The sequence below is a fragment of the Glycine max genome, chromosome 2 (genome assembly GCF_000004515.6).
Source record: "Glycine max cultivar Williams 82 chromosome 2, Glycine_max_v4.0, whole genome shotgun sequence".
In the NCBI taxonomy this organism is placed as follows: domain Eukaryota; kingdom Viridiplantae; phylum Streptophyta; class Magnoliopsida; order Fabales; family Fabaceae; genus Glycine; species Glycine max.
Window position 1 is genome coordinate 5,656,259 of NC_016089.4, and position 19,219 is coordinate 5,675,477.

The window sequence follows — 19,219 nt, forward strand, 5'->3', positions numbered from 1 at the left end:
TCTTTTGTCTACCTTGTTCACTCTAGGTGTAGTCATGTTTTGTATTTCATATCTTTTGCTCTCACACTCACAGAACGGTAGCACATATTCTTGATGACATTCACGACTAGGGCAACTCTAAAAAACTAATTAAAAAAAACTTATTATCAGTTATATAAAAATAGTTATAAAATTATAACCAATTTTATAAAAATGATTATTTTAAATAACTTTTCATTTAAAAAATAATTATAGTTATAAAACTAAAACTAGTTTTGCAGAAATAATCATTTTAAATAACTTTTTTTTTTCATTTATAACCGATTAGATAACTTGTTTTAGATATAACTGATTATATAATTAGTTATATTCCTAATTAATTTTTACGTATTCATTGGTTACGAGATAATATGAATCTCAAATTCATTGTTATATGATTAATATAATATATATTAATTTAATATTATTCCATATATTAGATGGAGTGACCGTGGATTAAGTTTTATTAGTACACCACATAAAGATGTCGTCAGATATAGAATAAGATTAGACAACATAATAGTTGAACATGCATGTAATAAATATTAAACTATGGATTACGTTGAAATTCTGTCAAGATTTATGTTTTTAATAATTAATTAATTATTTAAATATATTATTTCAGTTATTGCGGAATTCATATGTCTACTTTTTGGATGTTGTTGAGTCAAGAGCTTTCAAAGACTCTTCCATATGGTTAGCCTGCACCACACTAATTTTTTTGTCAACAGTAGAATGACAACAGGCGGATATAGATTAAACTTCAATTCTGCTTCCAACTAGGCACACCAAATCCCCCAAAAAACATGGACAAACTTCACAAAATCGACATACAAGGTCAAACTGATACAATTTGGACTGAAAAACATGCAAAATGGATAGGGTATTGGCGACAATGTCAATCAATAATTTTACAGGGACAACCGATTATAGGACATGCAAAGCATTCTCAAGAATACTTAGTGTGATATCAAAGCAATTCTATTATTTTTTTATATATGCAACTACCAAGTAAAACGTCAATAAATTTTAAAACTGGTTAATCCTCAAGGGCCACAAACATTGTGCAAACAAAATATAATCCTACATATACACCAATGCCCCCATCACGGATCACGTTCCACCTAGTCCTTCAACATGGGCTACACTCCACCAATTGCCCAACTAGATGAATTTCTGAGCAATATTTTTGGAATTGATTGTGGCACGTCAACTTCTGCCCGTGAATACATGCATAACTTACAAAGCGAAGTGGGTCACTTTACTTATTGGATAAAATTATTGTGAGAAGTTATCTAAGTAAGTTTTCGTAATTCTCAAAACTTATTTCAAATTAGCACCATCAATAACAGGGATTTATAGTATCCATATCTTAAATATTTTATTGAGAGGAGTTGGCCAGAATTCCTCCATTGATATTATGATTTACATGGTTATTGGGAGAGCATGTTAAAATGTTCTTAATGGTGCATGTCTTCCCCAAACTCCTGAAAGGTATGTGTGGAAGTTGATTTTCTTCATAATGTGGCAAAGGTTTCTTTTTGTTGCCTACCTGATTGTTTTTTCTTACAGATATTCCCTCCCTTTGTTGTTGTTTTCTTTCAATTATTTCTTCATTCTCTTTCTTTTTTTCTTATGTCGTGGCCAAAGTTTCTATATACACTGTGCCTAAGTGAAATGAAGATTTTCAAATTCATGCATAATTGAACAAAATTCTATTGAAAAAAAAAACTGCAACTTTTAAAATAATAATAATTAATAGTTTGCTAATATTCTTTAAAAAAAATATTCTCCCTTGGAGTTCTTTAGGCATTAATTTGTTATCTGCCCCTTGTACTAATTGAAGCGGAATGCTAATAGTAATCCACTACACAGCTTATATGTTCCAAAATATTTCCACGTGGAGTTTACTTACTTTGTATGCTTTATGAGTTAAACTGCATGCTTATAGTTCAATGGTTAAATTAATATGAATCAATTGCATGCTTAAATAACCATTTGAGGAATTGCAAATGACCAAATCGAAATATATATATAAATTCAACAAGATTCCAACATAACCAGAATACAACTTCATATACGCCTCATGTTTGCAAGAATATATATCATCACTTTATTGATGTATCAAGTGGTTCATTGGTATTTAGCAGCTATCTGCTGGAGAGAATCACATAATTCTTGCGGCTTGCAAAACATTGGCATATGATCTGCGCCGTTGATCTCCGCAACGTCATTGAACCCAGCATTTTGGATCATCCAGTGTTGGTAATTCAATGGAATTCCAAGGTCTTCAGGACAAACAATATAAACACGTGGAACTGACCCATATCTTTGTTTGGAGAAGTTCTTTTCCTTAGACAAATCTTCGATGAAATATGATGATGGCCTTGCCAAAGTCATGGCCAATTCAAGGTCCTACAAAAATCAATTCAATCCTTTATTTGTTTGTCTTTTTGTTCAAGACTTTATTCTAGGAAGATTTTTCAGCATGTTGTTTTAGCTAGTAATTGTCCTAACATGTAATAGTGAAGGATATGATATTGTCGTAACATGCAATTGTTACGCACCTCAATGGGGCAGAGTTGATAGAGCTTGTAAGACAAGAACTTGGGACCAAAGAAAATTAATGTTTTGTTCCCACACTGGCAAAATTCCGTGTCCAACCATTCCTCGGATGGGGTCCTCTCATTGTACTGTCAAGGGAAAGAATTATAATAATGCTAAAGATGAGTGTAATTTCTTCATTCTGTATTTTTCTTTACATAGACAATGAATAAGATTTGAAATGTTTCTCAAGTTTTCAGAGTGTATATTTTTGGTTGACATCAGCGAAGAATTAGATATTTGAAATCTAAAGAATTTTCATATTAATTATCTATAAAAAAAGTAGTATAATTGATGACGTGCATATTAATATATAATTCAAATATATCTAACTAGCATCATCATATTTTTTTATAATAAGGTTTTTATTTTGGTTCCCAAAAAATTTTCTTTAATTTTTATCTCTGCAAATTATGAAATTGTTGTTTTTATTCATGGTAAAATGAGTAAATTAAATTTTAATTTTATTCTGTAAAAAAATTCTTTGATTACTCCAAAATCTAAATATTTATTTTTGATCCTTAAAAGTATAAATATGAAGTATCCATTTTTTTATATTTCATGTGCTGACATGATATCATAGACATTGGTGGGTTTCATATGAGATGATCACTTTATCTTTCATTAAATAAATAAGTAATCAATGAGAGTTACCTGGTAGTGTGGATCACAGACAATAATTTTAAACTTTTTCTAAGAAATAAAAATCACACATATGATGGAATTTTGATTTGCAGACGGCGGCATAAAAAACTTCACACTGAAAGTAGGTCGCATTAAACTTTCAAGAAAATCAAGATAAAAAAAATGGCCGGTGTTCAATGTCTGAAGAAATAAGTAAGAAAACTGGTGAAATTTCAGAAGGAAACCTCAAGAGTGTAATTAAGAAGCAAACCTTTTCCAAGACGTAAGATGGGCGGTGTTCAACGTCTGGAGCAAAAGCAGCTAAGAAAACACCAACTGCTACCTTTTCTGGAAATTTTTCCATTGCAATTGCTATGCTCATCCCCCCAAGGCTGTGACCAACTAGAACTACCTTCTCATTTGAGGGAATTGTGTCCAATAGCTGCAGCAAAGGCTCAGTGTACTCTGAGAAAGTGTCAACATCCTCAATTTTCTTCATGTTGATGCCAGAAGCTGCATGGTTGAGCACTGTGACCTTGTGGCCTTCAGATTCCAACCGTGGCTTCAACTTATACCAACACCATGCTCCATGGCATGCCCCATGCACCAGCACATAATGCTTCCTGCCTAAACAATTTTCCGAACTCATGATGCTTTTCTTTTTGTGCTACTTAGTATTCGTCCTCGCTATATGCAGACAATGAAATGGATCGGGTTTGAGTGGTTTCTGTTTCCTCCACAAAATGTTTGGTTAATATCTTTATCTTTAAAGAAATATATATTTTTAAAACATTTGTTTTTAATGAAATTTATTAGAACTAACAAATGGAGTTCGAAAAAACTAAAAATTATTTCATAAAATCATTAAATAAATCATCGTTAAGCAAAAATAAATTATTTAATGCAAGAACACATTTATATTTTAATGTATATAACTAACAAATTACATCTTCTAAACTTTGATCAAACAACTATATGGACTGAAATTATATGAAGTAGAAATTATAGAGAGAACTAAATAGAATTAAATGTCATTCTTGTTAGCATAGATGAGTTTTGAATGATGTTTCTATTTCATTCTTAATTAAAAATGGAATGAAAAAGATAATTTATCATTTAAGGGTGTGATTTGTACTTACTACTGTATATGCATGATCTCCCTTCTCCTCCTGAACAGCATAGCTCCTCCGTTCTCTCCTCGTGGCAAAACGGACGATATATATAAAAACACTTCAACGATCAAGACATGTAGCTTTTCTAGAAAGTAGGTGTATTAGAGTATTATGTTTAGAGTACTAACCTTATTAGGTTGCCTTCAATAGTTTGAAACTATTTGAACATCCCTCTAACAGACATAAAAAAACTACTAGCTTTGGTCAACAGGATCTTCATTTAAGTCAGTGAGGGTAAGATTAGAAGAGTTGAATCTCTCAAGAAGAACACCTCAGATTTCAAACGGAGTCTTTCTTAACCAAAATACTCTAACATCAATTGAAAATAACTCATTAACACAACTTCATATTAGTAATTTTTTTAAAATAAAATTTATACAGATCCATGTTTGTATCGGAAAAGACGCAGAAGTTGCAAGATTATCACTTTATTTATGTCTCGTGGAGCCATGGTTCCAAACGAGATCCAATTATAATTCTAACACAAGTCAAATTCAAACACAACGTACAAATAAAAATAAACTGCAACATTCGTCGTGAATTTATGCATATTTTGTAACTATTTTCTCGAGAGATTCAAATAGTTCTCGAGGCTTGCTATTCATAGCCATATGATCTGCGCCTTTGATCTTTAGAACGTCATTAATCCCGGCATTTTGGATCATCCAGAGCTGATATTCCATTGGAATTGCAATGTCCTCAGTGCAAACAATATATGCACGTGGAACTGACCCATATCCCTCTTTGGAGAAGTTCTTCTGCGTAGACAAGTCTTCAACGAAGAGTGATGATGGCCTTACTAAAGTCTTGGCCAATTCAAGGTCCTGCAAAATCAAATTCCTTATTAATTTGCTTTTATTGAAGACTTGAAACTTTGAGGGCTTTCTGTAATATATATATATATAGTTACCTCAATGGGGGAGAGCTGGTATAGCTTGTTGGACAAGAAGTTGGGACCAAAGAACATTGATGTTTTGTTTCCACTTGGAGCAAATTCTGTGTCCAACCATGCAGACGACGGGGTCCTCTCATTGTACTGTTCAAGTAGCAAAATGTAATAATGGTGATCACCATTATTATTGACAATAAATAAGATGTGAAAGGGTGTGCATGTTATGTTTATCCATTCAATGTATATTTTTGAATGACAAATATAAAGTTTTTTTTTAATTTAAGTAATATTTTAAAAATATAAAAATATTTCAAACTATAGAAAATAAAGCCGGTGCATGTATTTTTGGGACGAGTTCGGATTGTAGCCTTGCTGCCTTCCCAATCCAATTTAGTTTAATATGCATTCACTTAAAACATATTAGGTTTTTGAATAATGCACATTAATAATATTTTTTTTATTTAATATATAATATTTTAAATTATACGATATTATATTTACAACGTTATTAACGAAATTATTTATTTTTGAATATGTATTGTAATACATACATATATATATATATATATATATATATATATCTTAATTTAACTTTTATACTTCTTTTACTGTACAATTTAATTATAAATAATACAAAACCAGGTTGAATTTTGATTAGATCAAAAATCCGATTTCAATAAAATCAAAGTTTTGGATCGGGTATTAGGGACAAGAGTGAGCCCATCCCAACTCGTCTCTTGCTCAGCAGTCAACCTCACTGAATAATTGTTATAGAGATAATGATCACTTACAGGATTTACTTTATATATATATATATAAAACTAATATTATGTTTCTATACGAAAGTGTAGACTTAGGAAGTCAAAAAATGTGATATGATAATTGTGATTGAAACATTTTTATAAAGGAATTGATAGTTCCCTTTTCCACGGAATCCAGCCCATGCATTTATGTCTAAATAATTAGTTCCACAATTTGTATTATTGGGCAGAAATTGCACTTGCAGAAGTAAGAAAATTGATAAAAAAAAATAAAAATCACAAGTAACCTCAAGACTAAGAAGCAAACCTTTTCCAAGACATAAGATGGTTGGTGTTCAGTGTCTGGAGCAAAAGCAGCTAAGAAAACACCAACTGTTACCTTTTTTGGGAATTTGTCCATGGCAAGTGCAATGTTAAGCCCCCCAAGGCTGTGACCAACTAGAACTACCTTCTCATTTTTGGGAATTGTGGCCATTAGCCGCAACAAAGGGTCAGAGTATTGTGAGAAAGTATGAACATCATCAATTTTCTTCATGTTGATGCCAGAAGCTGCAAGGTCGAGTGATGTGATCTTGTGGCCTGCAGATTCCAAGCGTGGCTTGAGTTTGTACCAACTCCAAGCTCCATGGCATGCCCCATGCACCAGAACATAATGCTTCTTATCTATGCAATTCCCTGAAATGATCATGCTTATAAAAAACATTAAAAAAAATAAAAAATTCTGACCTCATGGTATCTTCTTCTTGTGTTATACTGTTCAATAGGTACTCCATCTCGCTATATATAGATGGAGAAATGGGTTGTCAACAAATTAAAAGTTATTACCAGCTTTGAATAGTAATCAAATCACCACCGCCAAGATATATACTATTTCACATATTTTTTTACAAGCAATTTATTTTAAATAACAAAATTTTATACATCTCACATCTTGTTTGTGTTGGATAAGTGGCCTAAAAAATTTTAAGAAGGAGGGGTTGAATTAAGATTTCATTAACTATTCCTAATTAAAAAATTTCCCTTACTTAGATATTTCCTATATTCAATTATTTCTTTAATTGTAAGTTACTTAAATAACAAATAAGGAAAAATAACATTAAAGAAATATAAACACAACAGAAAGTAAAAGAGATCAAGGAAAGAGAGAATGCAAAATCAGATTTATACTGATTTGACCACAACCCGTGCCTACGTCTAGTATTCAAGCAAATATCACTTGAGCGTTTTCACTAACCTTGTAAAAACCCTTTACAAGTAATGAACCACAAAAGACTTCTCTCCTTTGTGTTCAGTGTTTACACCAAGAAGCAAATTTTACTTCTTGCAATGAACCCCAAAGAACCTTTCTCCTTTGTGTTCAGTGATTACACCAAGAGACAATCTCACCTCTTGCAATGAACCCCAAAGGATGTTACTCCTTTGTGTCCAATGATTACACCAATAAGCAAATTTCACTTCTTTCAATGAACCCCAACGGACGTTACTCCTTTGTGTCTAGTGATTATACCAAGAAGCAAATTTCACTTCTTGCAATGAATCCCAAAGGACGTTACTCCTTTGTGTCCAATGATTCAACCAAGGAACAAATTTGTTCCTTGAACCAAGTAGACCGTCTCTTGAAAACTTTTATAACCAAGAGTCGGTCTCTTGAAAAGCTTTTTGTAAGAATGAAGGAGAAGAAGAAAATAGAATAACACAAGTTTTTGCTGAATGAACTTTTCTTGACAAAACAAATGTTAGACAAAAATTCTTAGAAAGATGTTCAGAATAATTCTTTTGAAATTCGTGTCATGGTCACATATTTATAGTCATTTGATGACTCTTGAAGAAATCATGTTAAAAGTTGTGACTCTTGACAATTTCTTTAAAATCAATCACTGGTAATCGATTACCATAATGGTGTAATCGATTACACAGTTTATTTTATCAAAGGTTGTGACTCTTCATGTTGAGTTTTGAAATCTAACGTTTAGAATAAGTGGTAATCGATTACAAATATTGTATAATCAATTACACTATTTTGAAAATATTTTTGAACGTTACAAGACAATGGTAATCAATTACATGCTCATGGTAATCGATTACTACTTTGTAAATCAGTTATAGAACTGTTTTTGGCTTTTGGTAATCGATTATTACCTTATGGTAATCGACTACCAGAGAGTAAAAACTCTAGTAAAAAAATATTTCTTGAAAAATTCTCTTGGACAATTTTGTGTTGTTCTATCTTTTCTTTGAAAAAATTCTTTTTAAACTTGTCTTGATACTTTTCTTGAGGTTCTTGCATATCTTGAATCTTCTTGATTCTTTAATCTTGTTTAAATGAATCTTTAATAATCTTTGACATCATCAAAATACTTTTAGAAGTTTTACTTCTACAGTTGAATGATTTTTTTTTCCTTTTTTTTCATTAATTTTAGTTGAAATTCCTTTTCACCCTTTTTATTTTTCAATTTAGAAACTCTTTTGTCTATCTTGTTCACTCTAAGTGAAGTCATGTTTTGTATTTCATGTCTTTTGCTCTCACAGTCACAGATCGGTAGCGCATATTCTTGATGACATTCACGACTAGGGCAGCTCTAAAAAAAAACCAATTTTTAAAAAAATAACTGATTATCAGTTATATAAAAATAGTTATAAAATTATGACCAATTTTATAAAAATGATTATTTTAAATAAATTTTTATTTAAAAAATAATTATAGTTATAAAACTAAAACTAGTTTTGCAGAAATTATTAGTTTAAATAACTTTTTATTTCATTTGTAACCGATTATATAACTTGTTTTAAATATAACTGATTATATAATTAGTTTATATAATTAGTTATATTCATAATCAATTTTTAAATAACCAGTTATACAAATTAGTTATGATTATAATTATTATAATAATTACTTATAATCTAGTTATTTATTAATAATGATTATGATTATTTAACCAAACCATGAACACTCTTGTTCACGACTAGTTTGTTTATGCTACCACCACGTCGTCATTTATAATAAAGTTAACCAAATTTTGACCATTCGTTTATGATATAAAATCTGAAAATTATTTTCCCAATTTTTAATTAAGATCATATAAGTTATTATAAATAAACCAAAATATTAGAAGTGATAATATATATATATATATATATATATATATATATATATATATATATATATATATATATATATATATATATATATATATATATAAATTAGCTGAACTCATGCTAATAATAAATAATGAAATTATTATGGTTGTACTTCCTGTGTATTTCTTCTCGTCGACAAAAGGTTTGCAATTGCATTCCATCTCGCTATATTATATCAGACGAAGAAAATGGGTTTAGTTTCCGTCCCATCGGCAAAAGGTTAATACTACAAATCATCGGCTTTGAAGTTTGAATAGTTAAACCACATGCTTAATTTACTTATAAAAAATAGTATCACATGCTTTATATATAGCAACGGACAACTTGCGCATTAATACCGTGATTGATGTAATAATTCTAAGATTAGTTTGCAATGTATATAAATGGTGGGCGAAACTGCTGAGATATGGTTTTTGGAAACAAAAAACTACAGGTCATAGATGTTACTGTTTGATAACCTGTTTAGTTTGGAGGGTTTCGATCAAACTGAATTAGAGTTGCATGGGATGGATATGATTGTAATACCTATTATTCTAGGACTTCATTGAAAGAATGTTTATGATAAGGGATGAATCCATTCGTGTTTATAATGGAGCCCTACTCATGCATGTAAGTCATATGGATAATTATGGTACCCTTAATAAAATTCCTTGTTTGCGGCTAAAAAAATAAAACATTTTAAGATTAGTTATTTAAGTTAACAAATCAATAGTCTTAAAAGCTTGGCAGACACTTAATCTTTCACATGGCTAGTTGAGTTAACAAATTAATTAATTTGACTAACAAGTTTGGCACTGCTTAATTTCTACCTTTTTTTTTTCTTTTGAAGTTAGGCATGAATTAACTCCAAATCCGTGAATATACATCCAACACCAACTTGATTTTGATTAGAAAATCTCACTTTGATTAAGATATTGACTTTGAGTTTAGTTTTTTTCCAACTTGTAAAAGTAGAGTAGCTAGGGTACAAGAATGTAATCCTTGCTATCAAACTTGCCTTACTATTATATTTTTGGTTCTTAATAATTTTTTTAACTTTTTAGTTCCTAATAAAAACTTTATTTTATTTTTAAGTCCCTAAAGTACTATTTAAATCAATATATTTCACTTTTTAAAGTGCTATTTAAAAAAAAAAGATTAAGGACCAATAATAAAAAAAAATTATTAGGGTAAAAAAGTTAAGAAAAATTATTAGGGACCAAAAGTAAAATTCAGAAATTTACCATAAATTAAAACATATTTAAGCCTATTATATTTGAGTTAGGATTTTATTTTCATAATTTTATTTTTACATTGATTAAAATATAATTTAATTAATTTGATAGTTAAATAATTAAAATTATAATAAAAATAATAATTAAATAATACAGTAAAAAATGTTTAATAAAGATTTCATTTAATGAGGCTAGCTAACCAGTACCTCACACCATTGGTTAAAGAATTGTAAAAAGAAAATACATCAATTGTTGGAATTGTATTAAAAATCATGAAAGAGTGTACGTATTGTTTAATTCTTTAATGAAAGTTTTCTACTTCTTCAATTTTTTAAGACATTGGTTTGCATTTTTCTAATTTAATTCTTACGTATTTTTTAAGATCATTATTATTTATCAATTTCTATCTGTTGTTTGAATTAAAACGTAAAATATTTCGATCATTATATGCTTTATTTAAAAATTTAAGTACATAAATTTTCAAAAAGTGAGGCGATTTTATTGAGTACGATGAAAGTTGAAAACGAAAAAAGTGTTCAGTTACACTTTCATGAAAGACTAAGGTTAATAAGAATGGCTTTTCAGTATACATGATCTTTAGTAAGAGGGGCTTATAATCATGGTATTTGTGGAGTAAATTGAAGCCAACTCTTTAATTGAGTGAAGATTAAGAATGATACGTTGCAATAAAATAGTCTAATAAAGAGTGTTGAAAAGTGAAAAAGGAATTGCGTGGAAGGATCACTACTAAAAAAAAATACATTTAATATTGATCATATTAGATTTGTTTGGGGTGATGATTTTGTGTTTTCAATTTTAAATATAATTTTCAAATTAAATGTGTTTGAAAAAATGAGTTAAAATATTTTTTAATTTATTTTTAAAATACTTTTACATTTATTTTAAAATAAGAAATTAAAAAGCACATACCCCTATATTTGCATTGAGAATGATTTTTTTAGCTATTATTGTCCACCTTCGCTCCCACCATTACCATAGTCACTAGTATTGATATTATTATCATCGTCTTTCTCACTATAACCAATCATAATCATTATTAATACTATTATCATCACCATTATGATTACTACTATCATTGTTATCATTATTGATATTATTGTTATTATCATCATCATTTTCAGTATTACTATCATCATCATCGTTATTGTTATTGTGATCATAATCACACCAAAAAAAATCTGAAGTTATTTTTATGTAATACAAAAACTTTTAAATATTTTTAAACTAAAATTTGAAGAGAAATTAAAACTAAAATTTAAAAACTAAAAATCGATTGTTGTCTTTAAGAATTTTAAAACTCAACCAAAAATTACTCCAAACATAATCTTAGGGATTTTACATCATTTTATGAACCAATGTAGATCTTGCTATTATAGAAAGTAAACACTTTTTTACATGATTAAAATATAACCAATAGAGATCTCCTTTTTCCAACACCAAATTTGCAGATTCATTCAGTCTTCTATTTTAGAACATTAAATCTAAAGCACGTTCTTCACGCTGTATGTAAATCCACAATCGAACCATTCTCTACACCGGCCTCAAAGTCTCAAAAGTTGCATCCGTCTTCCAAATCGATCCCATCATCACTCTTGTCACCTCAAACTCCGTCAACATTTAGAAAATGTAGCAGATGTGGCAAAGTCACGCAAATGCAGTTTGATGAAGCATAGAAAAGGACAAGATTAAGAGAAAGCCCTCTAAGTTGGGAATTGCTAATAAAAAAGAATAATCATAAAATTGAAATATATAAACATGCACCAAAATGAAAAATATATAATAGAATCATGACACATAGCAGAGATCAAGAATAAGAATTCCTAGAAAAGATGGAAAATGGTTCTGTGACTTTTCCAAATTGACCCCATCCCGCTTCTCATTGTGAACACCATAGACGTCTCTTCGATTTCATAAATGTAGGAGACAGCAGAGTCACGCAGATGCAATTTGATGAAGCCTGCAAGTTGAAAATTGTTAATAAAAAGAATGATCATAAAATCAAATATATATTTTTTTGTTGACTATAATATTAATTCGAAATAGCTTTCGTTAATGGATAATCTTTATCGGAAGTTATTGTTATTGTTGTGGAGAAAGCTGGAGGCAAATGCTGGGGAGACGGTCCTCAACCCCATTTCTATCCAGATCTTGCACTTGAAGCAGAATGCTTATAGTATTCAACATTTTAGGTCTATCTTTTCTTGTCAATATTTTTACATATTTGATCAATTCTGGCCTGAAAATTGCTTACCACTTATTGCACTCGACTGTGAATTCAGATAAACTTCATTTAATAACAATGAAACAAATATGTATTTGATATTTTTTCCTGCTTATCATCAACATGAATTGACAAGAACTAATATATACCACTACATATATAAACTTCATTTTAAAAAAAAAAATATACAGCTCCATGCATGTATCGAAAAAGTCGATTTATTGATTTGTCTCGTTGGTTCAAACGAGATCTTATAATTCTAACCCTACTAGTCAAATTCATCCACAACAAATAAAATTGAAGCCTGATTCACGAATTTATGCATATTTAGTCACTATCTGCTGGAGGGAATCGAATAGTTCTTGTAGCTTGCAAAGCATAGCCATATGATCTGACTGAGCCTTTAATCTCTAGAACGTCATTGAACCCAGCATTTTGGATCATCCAGAGCTGATATTCCAATGGAATTGTAAGGTCCTCAGTGCAAACAATATACGCACGTGGAACTGACCCATATCCCTCTTTGGAGAAGTTCTTTTGTTTAGACAAGTCTTCGATGAAGAGTGACGCTGGTCTTGCCAAAGTCTTGGCCAATTTAAGGTCCTGCGAAATTCAATACGATTTAATTTATTTTTATTGAAAACTTCGATACTTCGAAGACCTTTTATTGAAGACCTTTTAACATATGAAATGTTACCTGTACCATAAATTATATATGCAAAAATTTTTATAATTAAATAGAAAAAGAAAAAAGATAAAAATATTTTTGTATAAATTATTGTATGAATAACACATCTTGTTACTTTAGCTAGTAATAGAAAAGGATGTGAAGTAAAAATAATAATAATGGTGAAAATTAGTGTAATTTTCTTAAAGCTTCTTTTTCAATAATGAACAAGATGTGAAATATAATTGTGTGACATATGTGACTTAGATGTATATATTCACAAAAAGTTTATATATTAGTGTCTATTTTTGAAGGGCACAATGCAAGCGAATCATATTTGATAGTTATAATTTCAATAATTGTCATATTAATTATCTTTAGAAAAAAAAGTTATAAAGTTTATGATTGTGCTTACATTAGAAACCAATTACAAATATACAGATATTTTATCTAATATTTAATAATCATAGATCATAAAATTTTTAATATTTGTTTCAGGTTATATTCTTCTTAATTTTGACTTCGGCATAAAGAATAATAAAATAAAGATTAAAGTTTTTCAACACAAAACTATATCTTTTCTTGGACATAAGATGGGTGGTGTTCAAGGTCTGGAGCAAAAGCTGTTAACAAAACACCAACTACTACCTTTGAAATTTCTCAACTGCAAGGCTCGAAGTATTCTGAGAAGGTATCAACATCTTCAATTTTTTTCATCTCAATGCCAAAAGTTGCAACATTACTACTAAAAAAATGTATTCCACGTCGACAAATTTACAATGGTTATTGAAAAATTGTCGTTAAAAAAAGAGTGATAACATTTTTGTAATTAACCAAAGTCATTAAAAAACCATCATTAAGATTAATGAAATGACGATTTTGAGAAAATCGTGTTGGGACTCGTTAACATTATTAGTTAATCTACGATAGTTTTTCAAACCATTCGTTGGTTGAGACTCACATTCAACCCTTCATATTCTTAATCTTCTTTCTCATAACTTTGTGCCTTTTCTCTCTCTCATAATGGCCAAAATAACTACCTCCTCTCTCGCTCAATCTCCGTCAGGTTCCTCTGCCGCTACTCCTAAAGCCTTGCCGTCGCACCCAAAGCCTCTCTTCCAACCACCTCCTCTGCTTCCCCACCCCTTCCTCCTCCTCCTCCTCCAGCCCCACCACTTCCTCTGGCCTCGTTGTAGTCTGCGACGGACCTGCGGACGCCTACCAATCTTGGCCCCAACAGCCACGGATCTGTTGTCGCCGTTGCATTCGTTGTTGCGGCCGCCTTGATGATGTAGATCCAGTAGTTAGGGTTTTTATTTTTACAATAAAAAAGTACAGTACTAACAAATTTATCTCTATGATTGTGTAACAATGTGGTGTACTACCCCCAACAGGATCTTGAAGGGGTTGGATTCGTTGGAAGGAGGGTACAAGAGCCGCAACCCTTTCTCTTGGATCAAAGAAGCTGGTACATAAATTAATTTTAGCTTGTGAGACAAAAATCAATTTATTTTTTATCTTCTTATTTTCTGTTCTTGTAAATACTTTTAGAAACTGTTTGGGAAAACGTTGTTCCTTATTTTGTTTGGGCTTCTTGATTTAAAAGATTTATAGATAGAAAAAAGAAGAAGTAAGGTGACAATATGTAAGTGTGAAACTGAAAATGAGAGTAGGAGAATTTTTTATCCTTGAATCTTTTTTATCTATTATTATTATTATTATTATTATTATTATTATTATTATTATTATTATTATTATTATTAGTGTGATAGTTATCTTTGTTATTCTGTGTTCATTCTTTGAAATTCAGGAGGAAATTAATGAGGAGGATGTGAGACTAATGGAAGCATTCATATCGAAGCAGCAAAAAAACACTTGCAAACCTCATTGTCCAAAGAATAAAAGAAAAGGCTGCTTTTGTTGCTTCAGACAATATTTGACTGCGTTTTATTTTCCTCTTGGTTTCGTTATTTTTAATTTTGGGGTTTTGAGTGTTTTTAGCATGTTGTTCAGCCTGCTTGGAGATTTTATATCTCACTCTTGTGTTTGTGATATTTTTGTGTGCAGAAAATCGACCCGTTCCAAAATTGGATAAATCCATGATTGAAATATACAAGAGGTATGTATAACTTCCATTTCAATTCTATTATAAATGTGCGAGAGTGTACACATGCACGGGAAACTACGGTAGTCATATCTTAATTCCTCCATTCGAATTATGACTTGAATGGCTGTTAGAAGAGTATGTTAAAGGACTGAGGAGCCTTAAATGATTCACACGAAAGATGAAAGATTAATCGGTCTAAAGGATCAAAATTTGTTTAACGTCACAGGATTTTATAAAAAAACCAAAAACCTTAATTATGATCCTTACCAAAGAAGAGCATGCCAAAATTTTCTTAGTGATGTGCAGTACGTCCTCCCCAAGCAGGTGTAAGGTATGTGTGGAAGTTGATTTTTGTAGTCTACCAATTGTTCTTCACTGCTGTTTCCCTCATTTTCTTGTTGTTTATGTAAGGTATGTGCGGCAGGTTTCATTTCTTGTCGCACACTTTTGTTCTTTACAGCTGTTCTCAAGGTCGTATCTAGATTTTTTAAGACTTTAACCAAAATTTATATTTGTAACTAATTTAATACTATAATTTAACAAATTTTATTTAATTTTTTATGACTGGAAAATTATTAATCAAAATTTTATAATTAAGTATTTCTAATAATTTGATCCCTTCTCATACCCAATATATATAGCTAATATTCATACATTTTTAATATATATATATATAGGACTATTACGTACAACTTCGTATATAGTAATTGTTTTATAAATTTACACAAATCCGTGTGTGTATATGTGTATATATATATATATATATATATATATATATATATATATATATATATATATATATATATATATATATAGGAAATGTCACATAAGTGGCCATATATCATACCGCTTTATTTATTTGTCTCGTGGTTTCAAACGAGAGATCTTATAATATTCTATTACAAGTCAAATTCAAACACAACAAATAAAACTAATTAAAGCATGCTACGTGAATTCATGCATATTTAGTCGCTATCTGCTGGAGGGAATCAAATAGTTCTTGTGGCTTGCAAAGCATAGCCATATGGTCTGTGCCTTTGATCTCTACAACTTCATTGAACCCAACATTTTGGATCATGAAGAGCTGATATTCCAATGGAATTGCAAGGTCCTCAGTGCAAACAATAAAGGCACGTGGCACTGACCCATATCCCTCTTTGGAGAAGTTCTTTTGTTTAGTCAAGTCTTCCATGAAGAGTGATGATGGCCTTATTAAAGTCTTGGCCAATTCAAAATCCTGCAAAATCCAATCCTTATTAATTTGTTTTTTTTTTTTTTTTTTAATTGAAGAGTCGAAACTTTGAAGACTTCCCAGCATATTACTTTAGCTAGTAGTAATAGACAGCTAGAAAATGATGTAATTAATTGTTGCAACTATCGTAACATGTAATTAATTACCTCAATTGGGGATAGTTGGTAGAGCTTGTCGGACAAGAAGTTGGGGCCAAAGAACATTGTTGTTTTGTTTCCACTTGGAGCAAATTCAGTGTCTAACCATGCAGCTAACGGGGTCCTCTCGCTGTACTATTCAAGTGAAAAATAATAGTAATGGTGAAGATCGATCGCTGTAATTTTCTTACTTTTTTTTTTGGCAATGAATACTGAATAGGATGTGAAATGGTGTCATGTGTATCGATCAATTCACAAAAGTGCAGGTATTCGTGTCTATTTTTTATTGACATAATCATTTGATAGTCTAAATTTAATCAAAGAAGTTTAATATTAATTCTCTTTAAAGAAGTTACAAAATTGATGGCCACGTATATTAATGTAATTCAAAAGAAACAAAAAGAAAAGGAAATTTTAACGTAGAAGAAAAATTGTCTATGATTAACAATTTAAAAATTATTTGAAATATAAAATTAAACGATGAATCAGCTATCGTGTAAGAAATGCTATAATAAAATATATTCTTACATATAAGAACAAACAGTTAGATTTATAAAATAAAAATTAATTCTCAAAATAAATGTAATATAATTATAATTGTAAATAGAAAAAAAAAAAGCTAACCCCTCTGGCTATGAAATTAACAGAATGTTGTTATAAAGGTAAATGATCTCACATGATTGGCGTCACATTTTTGTTTTACGGATGTGCACTCGAATTGGAGAATAAATAGATGAAAAAAAACAAAAATAGATATGAAAAATAATATATATACTATAGAATGAAGAGAAAATATATAAAAAGTATATTAATCAAGTATTTAATATTTTATAATGATCTAAGGAAGGAGTGTTCATCATGTTTTACTATTTGTTTTTTACACCCTGTCCCCACTTCCTATACTGCTCTCTTTGGCCAAAAATTACAGTACAAAAGTCAATTTATCTGCTCCTACTTTCTACATATAGTAACAGATCGAAAGTGTAAACTTAAGATGTCCAAAGATACGGTCGATTTGGAAATTATATTTGCCACATTCACGCAGTGGTAAACCTGAATCGTTAAATAAAAATTGGACGGTTTATCTGTTTGTGTTTTGGCTGTTTATTTTAAATTTAACCTATAAGTTAAAGACAATCATGATTAATTGACTGCATGAATGTGTTCAAATTCTGACTACTGAGAAACTCTGGATGTCTATTTGAAACGTGATTATATGAGCAAAGTTAAACTTCTATTATATATATATATATATATATACCAAGGGTATAGTTGTTGTGACTGGTGTGCGTGAATTTTGTGTCCTTTATTTTTGCCTCTTATTTTCTAAATTTAAATAACAACATAAAGAATAAAAAATATATTTTAGTCTATCAAAGTTAATAATGAAAAAGTTATATATAAGTGATGTAAGATAAAAAAAAGAAAAAAAATAGTTAAAGAGAAAGTATTTGTCCAGAAATAATTTCTTTTGCGTCTTAAATATTAATTAAAGAACTAATAAAAGAAAAAATAGTTATTTAAAAAATTATAAGAAAGTTTAAAAATAATCATAAACAATATAATTTTACATATTTTAATAAAAATATTTTTTATTTCAACTTTTTAATCAGTATCTTAAAGATCATTGTTAGTATTTGTTTTTTCTCTTTTACAAAGGTATTGATAGTCACCTTCTTCCATGGACACTTTGGCCCACGCATGTATCTTCAATTAATTAGTATTGTTTAGCAGCAACAGCCCTTGTATATAGTTATGAAATTTGATGAAAATTTCCAGAACTAACCTCAAGAGACTAGTTGGAAGCATACCTTTTCCAAGACATAAGATGGGTGGTGTTCAACGTCTGGAGCAAAAGCTGTTAGGAAAACACCAACTGCTACCTTTTCTGGAAATTTCTCCATGGCAAGTGCTATGTTCAGCCCTCCAAAGCTGTGACCAACTAGAACTACCTTTTCATTTGAGGGAATTGTGTCCAATAGAAACAACAAAGGCTCAGTATACTGTGAAAAAGTGTCAACATCTTCAATTTTCTTCATGTTGGCTCCAGAAGCTGCAAGGTCAAGCACTGTGACCTTGTGGCCAGCAGATTCCAAGCGTGGCTTGAGCTTATACCAACACCATGCTCCATGGCATGCCCCATGCACCAGCACAAAGTGCTTCTTATCTATACAATTTTCTGAACCCATGATATGGTTTCTTCTGAGGGTTGTAGTAGTTACTTTGCATTCCTTAATAGCTATATATATAACGTGAAATGCGTCAGGTTTGGCATCCCGTCCAGAAAAGTTCAATTATTGGCTTTGAAAAGTTAAACTACATGTTTGGTTTTGTTTTTCGATCAACTAATTAAGATGTAATACACGTCCTGATTACAATTTTGAAAGC

The 19,219-nt window shown here is 30.2% G+C and overlaps 3 protein-coding genes and 1 long non-coding RNA gene across 6 annotated transcripts; 1 reads left to right on the forward strand and 3 right to left on the reverse strand.

Moving 5' to 3' along the window:
- Positions 1–2,075: 2,075 nt before the first annotated feature.
- On the reverse strand, positions 2,076–4,619 carry LOC106794294 (salicylic acid-binding protein 2). 2 transcript variants are annotated; one of them, XM_014765319.2, is made up of 4 exons: positions 4,386–4,619; positions 3,518–3,933; positions 2,586–2,711; positions 2,076–2,433 (listed from the first exon to the last, which is right to left on the reverse strand). In XM_014765319.2, the coding sequence occupies exons 2-4, from the start codon at positions 3,893–3,895 to the stop codon at positions 2,152–2,154; spliced, it is 786 nt and encodes a 261-aa protein (XP_014620805.1). In that variant the 5' UTR covers positions 3,896–3,933; positions 4,386–4,619; the 3' UTR covers positions 2,076–2,151. The 2 variants fall into 2 exon arrangements, with proteins under 2 accessions (XP_014620805.1, XP_014620794.1); XM_014765308.2 differs by having other exon boundaries at positions 3,518–3,973.
- A 211-nt stretch (positions 4,620–4,830) lies between these two features.
- Positions 4,831–6,995, reverse strand: LOC100800919 (salicylic acid-binding protein 2). Of its 2 annotated transcripts, none has more exons than XM_003518054.5 (3): positions 6,379–6,995; positions 5,329–5,454; positions 4,831–5,242 (listed from the first exon to the last, which is right to left on the reverse strand). In XM_003518054.5, exons 1-3 carry the CDS (start codon positions 6,772–6,774, stop codon positions 4,961–4,963), a joined length of 804 nt encoding a protein of 267 aa, XP_003518102.2. In that variant the 5' UTR covers positions 6,775–6,995; the 3' UTR covers positions 4,831–4,960. The 2 variants fall into 2 exon arrangements, with proteins under 2 accessions (XP_003518102.2, XP_006574730.1); XM_006574667.4 differs by having other exon boundaries at positions 6,451–6,991.
- A 7,302-nt stretch (positions 6,996–14,297) lies between these two features.
- On the forward strand, positions 14,298–16,150 carry LOC106797808 (uncharacterized). Its single transcript, XR_001387012.3, has 3 exons — positions 14,298–14,626; positions 14,730–14,803; positions 15,146–16,150. It is a non-coding gene; the product is annotated as an uncharacterized lncRNA (long non-coding RNA).
- A 123-nt stretch (positions 16,151–16,273) lies between these two features.
- Positions 16,274–19,219, reverse strand: LOC100816222 (salicylic acid-binding protein 2). Its single transcript, XM_006574669.3, has 3 exons — positions 18,643–19,219; positions 16,841–16,966; positions 16,274–16,679 (listed from the first exon to the last, which is right to left on the reverse strand). The coding sequence occupies exons 1-3, from the start codon at positions 19,018–19,020 to the stop codon at positions 16,398–16,400; spliced, it is 786 nt and encodes a 261-aa protein (XP_006574732.1). The 5' UTR covers positions 19,021–19,219; the 3' UTR covers positions 16,274–16,397.

Bases quoted from the DNA above. Each gene is read 5' to 3' on its own strand.
- LOC106794294 (XM_014765319.2), bottom strand. From the start codon at position 3,895: ATGAGTTCGGAAAATTGTTTAGGCAGGAAGCATTATGTGCTGGTGCAT. The intron at 2,712-3,517 runs GTTTGCTTCTTA...TTCCCTTGACAG, and splicing joins CATCTTACGTCTTGGAAAAG to TACAATGAGAGGACCCCATC. The intron at 2,434-2,585 runs GTGCGTAACAAT...TGATTTTTGTAG, and splicing joins ATCAACTCTGCCCCATTGAG to GACCTTGAATTGGCCATGAC.
- LOC100800919 (XM_003518054.5), bottom strand. From the start codon at position 6,774: ATGTTTTTTATAAGCATGATCATTTCAGGGAATTGCATAGATAAGAAG. The intron at 5,455-6,378 runs GTTTGCTTCTTA...CTACTTGAACAG, and splicing joins CATCTTATGTCTTGGAAAAG to TACAATGAGAGGACCCCGTC. The intron at 5,243-5,328 runs GTAACTATATAT...TTGATTTTGCAG, and splicing joins ACCAGCTCTCCCCCATTGAG to GACCTTGAATTGGCCAAGAC.
- LOC100816222 (XM_006574669.3), bottom strand. From the start codon at position 19,020: ATGGGTTCAGAAAATTGTATAGATAAGAAGCACTTTGTGCTGGTGCAT. The intron at 16,967-18,642 runs GTATGCTTCCAA...TCACTTGAATAG, and splicing joins CATCTTATGTCTTGGAAAAG to TACAGCGAGAGGACCCCGTT. The intron at 16,680-16,840 runs GTAATTAATTAC...TGGATTTTGCAG, and splicing joins ACCAACTATCCCCAATTGAG to GATTTTGAATTGGCCAAGAC.